The sequence below is a fragment of the Bos taurus genome, chromosome 1 (genome assembly GCF_002263795.3).
Source record: "Bos taurus isolate L1 Dominette 01449 registration number 42190680 breed Hereford chromosome 1, ARS-UCD2.0, whole genome shotgun sequence".
NCBI classification, from domain to species: Eukaryota; Metazoa; Chordata; class Mammalia; order Artiodactyla; family Bovidae; genus Bos; species Bos taurus.
Window position 1 is genome coordinate 37,225,390 of NC_037328.1, and position 12,935 is coordinate 37,238,324.

Here is a 12,935-nt window from a genome sequence, read left to right on the forward strand (position 1 = left end):
GAGTAAACTCTGGGAGTTGGTGAAGGACAGGGAGCCCTAGCGTGGTGCAGTCCATGGGGTCGCAGGATCGGACACGACTGCGCGACTGAACTGAATTGAACTGCAGAAACCAACATAACACTGTAAAGCAATTATCCTCCAATGTATAAAATAAGGAAGTCTTGGAAACTGATAGTGGAATATGCTGTCAGGTGAAGTTGAGGGCAAAAGTTGCCCAGAGGACATAGAACATTGGTTCCCAACCTTAGGGAGTCACCTACTCACATCCAAATCTCCTAGGTAATGTAAAATGAAATATTTTGGATAGACATCTGTGAAGTAGTATTTTTTAAAAGGTCTCCTGTTAATGCTTAGCCAAAAATAAGAACCTTTGATGTAAGGAAATTAGACAGACTAGTCAGAATTATGGGATGTTTTTCCACAGATGCAAAGATATGGCAACAGCTCTGAGATCTCAGTAAAGTACCACTAAACCAACCCCAACTTAGGGGAGAATTACTAAAATCGAAGGCCTAGAATGGTGAAGCTGAGGCTGCCCTTGTTCTTGCCTCAGTCTAAGGGTATCAGGAACTGAGAAATCCTGAGACTGAAGATGAAAGTATTTGTGACTGTAAAATGCTGAGTAAAGACAGAGAATCCAAAGTAGGTGCTGATGGGGACCAAAGGACCCCCACACATGCTCAAACTTTCAGAAGACATTGCCTTGAATAGCCAGCATCTTGTTCTAACTACAGAATGTACCAGGGCCTACCCTATACCCAAACAGAGATGATACATTTTCCTGGTCCTAACTCTTTCTCTTATCCTCTGAAGTCAGTTCAGTCACTCAGTTATGTCTGACTCTTTGTGACCCCATGGACTGCAGGCTTCCCTGTCCATCACCAAATCCCAGAGCTTGCTCAAACTTATGCCCATCCAGTTGGTGATGCCATCCAACCATCTTGTCCTCTGTTGTTCCCTTCTACTCCTGCCTTCAATCTTTTCCAGCACCAGGGTCTTCTCCAATCAGTCAGTTCTTTGCATCAGGCAGACAAAGTATTGGGGTTTCAGCTTTAGCATCAGTCCCTCCAATGAATATTTAGGACTGATTTCCTTTAGGATAGACTGGTTGGATCTCCTTGCAGTCCAAGGAACTCTAAAGAGTCTTCTCCAACACCACAGTCCAAAAGCATCAGTTATTCTGCTCTCGGCTTTCTTTATGGTCCAACTCTCTCATCCATACATGACTACTGGAAAAACCACAGCTTTGACTGGATGGACCTTTGTCAGCAAAGTAATATCTCTGCTTTTTAATATGGCTTTCCTCAATAATAATAATAATCTCTGGTCTTTCTTTCCCTTCCTGGTTTTCCATCTCTTTTCTCTATACTGTATCCAAACTGAGACATTGTCCTCTCTATTTTCAACAAGATATTTGTAATATCATTATCAAACTTCTGCTAATTACTTAGGAGGTAAAGGTGGGTGGGAGGATGGATAGAAGTCATTATTGTTAAGATTACTGGACATGCCATCTCAGGCATGTAACTTCTGGCTATCATTATCTTTAGACTTTGGCCTGCATCTTGTTGCTGATGCTGGATTTTCAATATCAAATCCCCATCTTCTCTCTCCTCAGTCCTCTGGTTATAAATGTATTCCTCTGATTTGACCCCAAATCATCATCACCAACAAAACCCCCCAAACCCCCAAATTCTGTTTCTCATTTGTCTCAACTCTTTTATTTTACTCTACTTTTTAATATAATATTATTACAAGTATGTGTGTGTGTGTGTGTGTGTGTGTGTATACTTTTGAGGCCTATTGGCTAAGAAAATTCTATTTAATAATATATGGAAATATAGTGAGTTTGTTACATACATCTGGGTCTGAAACTTGCCAGTGACATCTTCCTGTAAGTGGTTATGCATTGCCAAGCTTATGCTGATGTGTGATAAATGTTCAAATATTTCTAGGATGAAAACTACGTTTTGAAACAGCTATGATATGTGCAAAGGGAAAAACATGTAAGAGTAGAAACAGGAGAGGAGAAAGAATGACACGAATCAACTTCAATATCACTTACAGTTATTAAGAGGGCTTCCCTGATAGCTCAGTTGGTAAAGAATCCACCTGCAATGTGGGAGACCTGGGTTCTATCCCCGCATTGGGAAGATCCCCTGGAGAAGGGAACAGCTACCCACTCCAGTATTCTGGCCTGGAGAATTCCATGGACTGTATAATCCATAGGGTTGCAAAGAGTAATGAACACTGCTTTTGAAACAGCTATGATATGTGCAAAAGGAAAAACATGTAAGAGTAGAAACAGGAGAGGAGAAAGAATGACATGAATCAACTTCAATATCACTTACAAGTTATTAAGAGGACTTCCCTGGTGGCTTAGAGGGTAAAGCATCAGCCTGCAATGCAGGAGACCCAGGTTCGATCCCTGAATCGGGAAGAACCCCTGGAGAAGGAAATGGAAACCCACTCCAGTACTCTTGCCTGGAAAACTCCATAGATGGAGGAGCCTGGTAGGCTACAGTCCATAAGACCACAAAGAGTCGGACATGACTGAATGACTTCACTTTCACAGTTATTAAGGGCAGCATTAGTCACATTAGCATTTTCTAAAGTGCAGAACTATGTGCTTTTTATTCACCATTGAAATATAAATGTAGTATTACAAACATAAGAATATTGGTATATTTTCTTTTTTAATATCATCTGCAAATTTCTAAGAAGTGATTTAAACCTTATAAAGTAAATCACGAAGTTGTTTCTCACTTTCTAAATATTTAAGTTAGTCTATGCACTAGCTGTATCCCATGTTCTCCCTCTTTTAAAGAAAATGTAAACACTTTCCTCCTACTCTCTATTAGCAAGTAGCAAAAAATGTATCCAAGAGAGTAATTAATGTTAACAATGAGTATAAATCCTTTATTACTATAATTGGGGCTCATTAAAATGAGAGTTATTAGGTTAAATGCTGATTAATTGTTAAAAATATGTTTTCCCTCAAAATATATATTTGACTCAGTAACAAGAAGCTGTGCTATCTAAAAAATATAAATTGAATCACATCTTACACTGTATTTTGTTGATAAGGAGGCTCATTGTGCTAATGTTACAGGGAATAGAATTCTGAATCATGCTTCTAGGGAAAAGAAGTCTGGGCAAATGTTTTTCTTATAGTTGTAATAATCTGGAAAAAGAAAAAAAAAAAAAAAAGAAATTCAATTCCGGTCTCTGTGGTCTAATGATAAAAGCTTATATAGTAAGAATATGGGAGCCAGGCTATTCCTGGAATTATTGATTTTGAAGAATTTAAGCTTTAGAAAGAATTTGCATTCTTACTAGTCACTAGTTCTGTGTCTGTGTTATTAGTTCTGTTCTTACTAGTTCTGTGTCCCTTTCTGCTGGACAGTGTTACTGCTGGACATCCCTTGAAGAGATTCTTCCTTAAGGATTAGAAAAATGAAGCAATAAATGCTTTGTACCTCCCAATTTTATATGTCACTAATTCTAAATCACCCACTTTCTTTGTTCACATTGGCCTTAGCACAATGACTATGATAGTACATAATCTCTAATAATTTATGAATGTACACATTAGTTCTTGGAGTATGAAGATTGGGTAAATATGAGTATCCTTTTAATTTATAAAATGTAAGAATTACAACAGCACTTTAATCATTTCTGTTGCTGCTGTTGCAAAACTGCTTTTTTAGGAATTTTATTTCCACTCTCTAGTCCTCAGCAATTTCCTAGGTGGCTCAGTGATAAAGAATCTGCCTACCAAGCAGCAGACGTGAGTTTGATCCCTGGATCCAGAAAATCCCCTGGAGGAGGAAATGGCCACCCACTCCAGTATTCTTACTTGAGAAGTCCCATGGACAGAGGAGTCTGGGTGGCTACATACAATCTATGGGGTCGCAAAAGGACAGGACTGAGCAACTAAACAAGTCCTCAGCAGACACTAGAGTCAGAGATCTGCTGTTTTTTTGCAAGTGGTCTGAGATGGCAAGTCACCATCACTTACAGGCAATTTGGTTTTCATTACAAATTAATGAAGTGATAATTGCTCTCTGCAACCTTTTTATGCACAGAGCATGCTGGTGCTGTTTGCATTATCTTCTTGCAATTTGTACCTCTGCATTCAAGGGCTTGTGATAGCTTGCCAAATTAGCATTCAAAGGAAAATGTTAGACTACATTGATATCTCCATAATTAAAATCATATTTTACATCAAATTGTGAAAATCTTTACATGGTGTCATTTCTGTGTCATTTCTATTTGGTGTCTAACAAAATGCTGTCCAGAGCAGGAGAAAATTGCAACTGATTCATCAAATTACAAACTTATCTATTCTGATAAGAAAATTCTGACCTAAAATTTTTGAAGTCAGTTGGCTAATTTTTAAATAGGCCTTATCATCTAACGTTCTGTAAAATGCCCACAGAAAGCATTTATTCTCTAGAGTTTTTGTTAGCTCTATACTTTACAATGCCATCATAGAATCAATGTAATATTAATAGAAAAGATGCAACATAATAATACTATTTAAGATTACAATTTTTTTTTTGAGCTTCAACTCAGTTCACAGGTTTTAAATTTTCTGATATTAAAGTTATACATTAATTTTGGTTTTGAATGTGACTTTATTTTTATAGGCACCTCAGTGTAAAATCCTCAGAAATGAGACTCTGATATATACTTTTGTTCTTAAAAGCTCTCCATATAATATATTTATACAGTGGTTGTTTGAAAATGATAAATTGGTGATTATTAAAAATACATTATGCGTATTTTCTTGTATATTATTCTAGGGTTTTCTAAAATAACAAAATGGGTTCCTTTGTTGGATGTTAGGCATGACAATAAAGACAAGCCAATTTTGACTCCAGAAAATGAATGCTTCTCATATATTCCAGACCCTGAATGATCCAAGTTACTGAAATAAGTGGTGCTGTTTAATTATTTGCTTTTGGTTTGTTCTTAGATTGGTAGGAGAACTAAGGAGACTAAAGAGTTTTAAAACTGTGTTTCTCACATTGGTAGTGGGGCAGGGTGCAGCTTGGATTTGATAATTCAAACACTCTAATGTAAATAATTATTTTTTTGGCTAATGAGGTTCAAAGGCCAGATAAATGCCATATTTCTTTACTTTTGGTTATTGTGAATTAAAAAAATAGCATTTTTATCTTACTTTGTAACTAGAAGTTGTGGATTGGAATTCCTATGTGTATTTAATAAATATAAGTAGAAAATACATTAAAATATTTTAAATGCCATTGATTTAGTTAAAATTTATTTAAAACTTATTCCTTATGAAAATAAGTAATTCTTTTAATGGAGAAGATTTTAGGAACCCATTTATAATGGGCATCACAAGGATTTCATTTATTTATTTACAAAGTTAAAACATATTATCTAATATGAACTTTATTATTTCCTTGAGTTTACTAAATATATTATAAAAAACATAATTTTTATGCATTGTATTCATCTTTTATTCCTAAAAAGTGAAGTTGTGTGAAGTTATAAAGGATATAAAGAGCTCTAAAATCTAACAAATGTATATGAAACAATGTTAAACTAATCTAATAATGTATCATGAATTAAATCTAACACTGAAAAAGATATTTAATAAATGTTATACGAAACAAAGTGTCTTAAGCACGTTAAGGTTATGGGGAGGCATCACAGAGAAATGAGCAAAGACCAGTGCTCTTTTTTTATACCATAATGAAAGAAGATCCAACATTTCTTTTGAAAACATAAAAAAGAGTTCACAGAGACAAGAAAAGCAGGTGCATAAGTGAAACTTATAATTCTCTAATCTCAATTCAAACTTTTAGAAAAAAATAAATGTAAGTTGGGAATAGTTTTTGGAAAAGCACAAATGCCAAACTGAAGAGTCTGAAGTTCTTACATGAGTAACGGGGAGGCCATAGAAGATTCGAACTCTAATATGACATGGAAAATGATGTATTTTCCTAGCAGCAATAAGATAACTGGGCATGGTGTAAACAGAGTGTAGACACAGGCGTAATAGTTAGAAACAGAAAGTGTCTCAAAACCTGTATAAGGATCAAAGAAGCAGTGCTTAACTTTTCTAAAAAGTCTTGAAACTTTTTGAGTGTATTAACAATGAAAAAAAGTTTTATTACCATCATAGCCCAAACTGCTATAACAACAACTTAAGTAGCCGATTTCTTGCATGTGGAAAATTTAACATGGATAAAAGACATTAAGAATTGAAATGTTCACTATACTTAAATCTTCGGTTCTACATGTATAACTATTTGTTGGATTTTGGGGAGATGGGAAGGAGACATGTTCATGTTTTTACTTCAGAAATTCAAAGTTCTCCATCATATATTTCTTGAAATGACCAAGTATGTTAGTAATGTCATGCATAAAGATACCTGGTAATGAAATAATTTAGATTCACTTTCTTTGTGATATACTGATTTTACCAAAGTCTGGCCCAAATTGGGGAAAGTTTAATAAAGATAAATGCTAGGCAGTGGTATTTTTCTTTTTCTTTTAAAAGAGCAAACCAAAAAAAAAAATCCCCTAAAATATACAACAAAATAATTTTTATCATGTTATTAGAGATGACTGATTTGACATTTTTATCCTAGGATGTTTGTCTAGGTCCAATCAATTTCTAAGCAACTTCTTCCTGAATATTACACAAACTCAAATAAAATTCAAATGTGTTCATCAAAATTTTGAATTATTTTGTGTCAAAGAACTCAGAGAACCTTGTAAATAATAAAATCTGCAAACAAGAATGTTACAGAATTGCTGCGCATCTTGATCTTTAATGAGCAACAGTGAAATTTCTGCTTGTTTTGTATTTCCTGTGATACCATTAACACCTTCATCTTGTAGTCACAATTATTCATCATGCTTAATTCATTAATTCTGCCTTTCTTTTTTCCTTCTTCTTTCATTCTTCAAGTGGGAAGAAATCAGTGGTGTTGATGAACATTACACACCGATCCGGACTTACCAGGTGTGCAATGTCATGGATCATAGTCAAAATAATTGGCTGAGGACAAACTGGATCCCCAGGAACTCAGCTCAGAAGATCTATGTGGAGCTAAAGTTCACTCTCCGGGACTGCAATAGCATTCCATTGGTTTTGGGAACTTGCAAGGAGACTTTCAATCTGTACTACATGGAGTCTGATGATGATCATGGAGTCAAATTCCGAGAACATCAGTTTACAAAGATTGACACCATTGCAGCTGATGAAAGTTTCACGCAAATGGATCTGGGGGACCGTATTCTTAAACTCAACACTGAGGTTAGAGAAGTAGGTCCTGTCAACAAAAAGGGATTTTATTTGGCTTTTCAAGATGTTGGTGCTTGTGTTGCCTTAGTGTCTGTGAGAGTGTACTTCAAAAAGTGCCCGTTTACAGTGAAGAATCTGGCTATGTTTCCAGACACAGTACCAATGGATTCCCAATCTCTGGTGGAAGTTAGAGGTTCTTGTGTTAACAATTCTAAGGAGGAAGATCCTCCTAGGATGTACTGCAGTACAGAAGGTGAATGGCTTGTACCCATTGGCAAGTGCTCCTGCAATGCTGGCTATGAAGAAAGAGGTTTCATGTGTCAAGGTAAGAGTCCTTCTCTATTGTCCCTAGAGTGGTACTTCTTACTTGTGAGTTTATGGTAGAGTAATTGAAATAAATGAAACCAGCCCGAATTCACTTAGCAGCAAAATGTGACTCAAACTAAATAGAGACTATTTATAGATGAAATTTATCCCACTTGATGTGTTAATTCATAATTTTTGTACAAATACTAGCATATTTGATTATGTGGTGCTAGCCTACATACTACTAGACCAATTGAAGGGGGGGCGGGAATCGCTGTCTCTTTTATGTAGAGGGAAGAAATAGCATTGGAACTAAGCTAATCTGATTCTAACAGAATTAGATTCTCCACTGACTATTTATGGTTGTGCTCATCAATCTCATAGTAATACATAATTCATTACTATAAAATATATTAATAGTGTCTCTTCAGTGATCTGTGCATAAAATATGGATTTACTTATAAAACATTAGTGTTTTAATAAAAAATATTTTATTTAAAAATCCAGGGTTGATGCTTCAGTTTTTGGTATACAGAGGAATAATTTAAATTATTTAAAATTTTGATCATGGTAAGTAAAATCAAATAAAAGATCATCTTTTCCACAAAAGATTATATTAGATGATAAATTCCACTTAATCCCAAAGTTTGTTATTTAGCATTAGCCAAGGTTTAGTGTTTAAGAACACACAAAAATTATCTTTAAAATTTTAAATGTTTCAGTACATGAGAGAATTTAAATATATAGTCTTTGGAATCTAGTCTGTTTTAATACCTTTTTGTTGCTGTTAACTTAATCAAAAGAACTGAGTTTGTATTCTACTTGTGGCCATTTAGTAAGTCTCAAGTCCATGTGAAAGAGATGAATCTACTTTATATATAAACTGACCTTTCTCAGAATCTGAACAGGACATAGCATTTTGCTTTTAACTATAGATAGTTTGGCACCCAACTCCAGTACTTTTGCCCGGAAAATCCCATGGACGGAGGAGCCTGGTGGGCTGTAGTCCCTGGGGTTGCTAGAGTCGGACACGACTGAACGACTTCACTTTCACTTTTCACTTTCATGTATTGGAGAAGGAAATGGCAACCCACTCCAGTGTTCTTGCCTGGAGAATCCCAAGGACAGGGGAGCATAGACAGGCTGCTGTCTATGGGGTCGCACAGAGTCGGACATGACGGAAGCGACTTAGCAGCAGCAGCAGCAGCATAGATAGTTTATAGGTTTTTTTTTTTTAATGACAGGAAATGATACACCTTAGTCTGATACTTCTCCATGTTATTTAGATCCTTGGCAAGAGATATCAGAATACTGTTACTAAATATGGTTTTGAAAATTCTAAACTGGAAACAACATACTAGCTACTACTTGCTTAGGGAGAAGTCTCAGTAACCTTTATATTCCACTTTGAATTGTATTTTATCACTGTGGTACTGTTTGTGTTATCTTTGTGGGATTTATTTTAAATAAAATAATAAAAGCTTAATCAGGGAGCCTCTAAGGAGCAAATGGCAACCCACTACAGTATACTTGCTGAGAAAATCCTATGGACAGAGGAGCCTCATGGGCTATGTTCCGTGGGGTCACAAAGAGTTGGACGCAACTGAGCGACTGAGTACAGATGAGGAAAAATTGAAAAACTGATTGTTTCCTCCAGTTTGTTTTCTACTGACAGTCTCTGATATCCACACCAAGAAAGAAATAGATGTGTCTCTGTCTCAATATCATCAGTATGCGCCGAACTATCTCACACATTTTTTTCCACTGAGCAAGAACCTAATAATTGTTTAGATTTTAAATAAGTTTTATATGATGCTTTGTGTCTTATTTAAAAATATAATAGAAAAATGTGTCAGCCAGATAAATAGGATCACATAAAATGTTAATATAAATAAATAAAACATGCACATAATTAACCAATATTACATGCTGCCTTGAGACAAACTTTAGTAGAAGAATTTTTAAAAAGAAACTGACATTAAATTGTATTCAGAAAATTCACAGTAGACTCAGAATTGCTTCTGTTTTTTAAACTTATTTTAATTTACTGAACCACTTCTTCAAAGTAACTTATGTTACTCAATGATATTCTATGGCAAAATTACTCTTAGAGATAATATTTGTTATCAAAGTTTTATTTCCTTGATTCTTATAGTTCATTATATTGAAGATATTACTAGCACCTCCTCGACATAGTGATGATATATTATCAGACTTTTACAACATTTAAAAATACTAATTGCAGTGTTAGATGCATATGCACAATAGCAAATTATTCAAAGAAAAATATACTGAATTAAGAACTAATTATAGTAGAATAATAGATAGAAGATAAAATGGGATATGATTGGAATTTACAAGTGTAATGACTTTTCAGTAACGTAACTTAAAGGTGCAGCTTGTTCTTAGGGTAATGCTAAGGGTAACCAATTGCTTATGTTGCCAGGTGAATTTTAGTTCAGTTCAGTCCAGTTCAGTCACTCAGTTGTGTCCGACTCTTTGTGCCCTCATCGAATGCAGCATGCCAGGTCTCCCTGTCCTTCACCTACTCCTGAGTAGGTGAAGTACTCAAACTCATGTCCATTGAGTCGGTGATGCCATCCACCATCTCATACTCTGTCGTCCCTTTCCCCAATGGGTCAGTTCTTCATATCGGATGGCCAAAGAATTGGAGTTTCAGCTTCACCATCATTCCTTCCAATGAATATTCAGGACTGATTTCCTTTAGGATGGACTGATTTGATCTCCTTGCTGTCCAAGGGACTCTCAAGAGTCTTCTCCAACACCACAGTTCAAAAGCATCAATTCTTCAGTGCTCAATTTTCTTTATAGTCCAACTCTCACATCCATACATGACTACTGGAAAAAACATAGCTTTGACTAGATGGACCTTTGTTGGCAAAGCAATGTCTCTGCTTTTTAATATGCTCTCTAGGTTGGTCATACCTTTTCTTCTAAGGAGCAAGTGTCTTTTAATTTCATGGCTGCAGTCACCATCTGCAGTGATTTTGGAGTCCCCCAAAATAAAGTCAGCCACTGTTTCCACTGTTTCCCCATCTATTTGCCATGCAGTGATGGGACCAGATGCCATGATCTTAGTTTTCTGAATATTGAGTTTTAAGCCAACTTTTTCACTCTCCTCTTTCACTTTCATAAAGAGGCTCTCTAGTTTTACTTTGCTTTCTGCCATAAGGGTGGTGTCATCTGTATCTGAGGTTATTGATATTTCTCCCGGCAATCTTGATTCCAGCTTGTGCTTTATCCAGCCCAGCATTTCTCATGATGTATTCTGCATATAAGTTAAATAAGCAGGGTGACAATATACAACCTTGATGTACTCCTTTCCCTATTTGGCTTCCTCCTATTTCATAGTAAAAGTAATACTGTATATTCCAATTATTAGAAGATGTGTCAAGGTATTCTACTTCATGCTGATTTACATGTAGTGTTGAATCTAAATCAACTGTGTATTAGCAATTTTTTTTAATATGTCAGTTTAAATGCATGGTCTACTATGTCTTAAATATCTAATACACAACCACTTAATTTACAGCCTGTAATACAATAGGCCAGCATGGCTTGAGGCTTGTAATTTTGCTTTTGTTGTCAGTGGTGGTGCTGGTGTTTGTTATGGTTTCCTTTTTTTTTTTTTTTTTAATTTTATTTTATTTTTAAATTTTATGTAATTGTATTAGTTTTGCCAAACATCAAAATGAATCCTTCACAGGTATACATGTGCTCTCCTTTTTTAATTTTAAAAATCTGGTTGGTTTTTAAGCTTGGGAACTAGTCAGGATCGTTTGCTATGACTCACAAATCATTGTTTATCAGCAGGGCTTCAATTCAGGCACACAAAGGAATGGTATTACTTAGAATAGATATAGATGAAAAGATAACTAAATACATTTCATGAGCTTATTTTTTTGTTTTGTTTTGTTTCATTTTACAGAAGGATGGAACAATACCTTGACATACATATGTGGCTAGATTTTAAACACCTCAAGGTAATTTTATAACACAGTGATCAGCAAACAGAGGTTTACAGTTTTCTAAAACAGAGGAAAATAAGACTCAGTCACTTTATTTCAAGAAATATTTCCAGAGAATCTACTTAATTATAAGAGGTATAGTAAGAATGCAAAGAATTTTTTAAAATATGCATTAAGCCCTTATTGGATGCCAGAAACTGTGCTCATTTGCTAAGTTATGTCCATGAGTTATCTTATTTATCTCTCAAAATAGCCTATGAGTACATCCTATTATTAGCTCCATTTTTTAAATGAGGAAGTTACCGCGGGCGCCGCTCCGGCCGACTTGCGTCCCCTCCGCCACCTGGGCCGCCCGCAGGCCGGCGACGGAGGCCCGGGAGCCATGGGCGACTGGGGCTTCCTTGAAAAAAAAAAAAATAATAATAATAATAAAAATTAAAAAAAAGTTTTGCAAGATTAAATATCTTGCCTTAGGTCCTTTAGGAATGTTGAACTTGAGATCTGAAGCCAGGCAGTCTGATTCTGAATGTGGCAGTTGAAACGTCAACCCACACTACTTTCCCATTTTTCAGTCCAATTGTGGCAGAGACCCGGAAACCCCACAAGGACACGTATTCTACTGAAGTTAGAGTATATTAAAGGATGAGTAGGACCATAGGCAACTGGCACAAAGTAACCAAGAATCTGTCAATATAAGGTCCATCTATTTCAGCTTATTTATCACAGCTCTCTGTTTCTAGATTTTTAGGAAAGAAGAATTACTAGACGGAATACCATGAGCAGACTAAGATTAGCTCAGGTGATACCTAACAAAATCTGGATAAACGAGTTGTCAAGCAACTTAGATATGCCAAAATGTATAGCAAATTTAATTCAATATCTCTAAAAATCTCTAAGTTCTAAATAATAATGTACCAGACAGTGAGAAAATGTAGATAAATAAGTCAGTGTACCTCCCTTCTCAGAGCTTACAATCTAATATGAAAGAGATAATAAATGAATAATTTTAATACAACACAGACCAATAAATCTTCTACTAGGTACAAACTTTCTTGACAAGGAAGCAGAAGGAGAGATTAACTTAGAGCATTTCAAAGTTAATCTTGGAAATTATTTATTAATCGTGAGAAGACTCTGCATTGAGAGTTTTGAACCCATCATTATTGTGCTTAGAAACTTTTGGTTAGGGAGAAAGGGAACTATCTTACCCAGCTTATGCATTCCAGAAGGAATAGTTTATAATTTGTTTATCAAGTTATTTTCTCAAAGATCCCAAATGTGTAGAAGTTCCATTAGTTTTTGTGTTCTGACCTTATTCTATACAGACGTCTTATAAAGGATCTAAATTTCAT

General features: G+C 35.4%; 1 protein-coding gene across 2 annotated transcripts in view; it reads left to right on the plus strand.

The window, feature by feature from the left end:
- EPHA3 (EPH receptor A3) overlaps positions 1-12,935 on the plus strand; it is a 411,324-nt gene that overhangs the window by 114,801 nt on the left and 283,588 nt on the right. For both annotated transcript variants that reach the window (XM_005201183.5, NM_001206113.1), the window contains exon 3: positions 6,953-7,613. In XM_005201183.5, the coding sequence (XP_005201240.1) occupies positions 6,953-7,613 (661 nt within the window). The remainder of the gene's footprint in view (positions 1-6,952; positions 7,614-12,935) is intronic.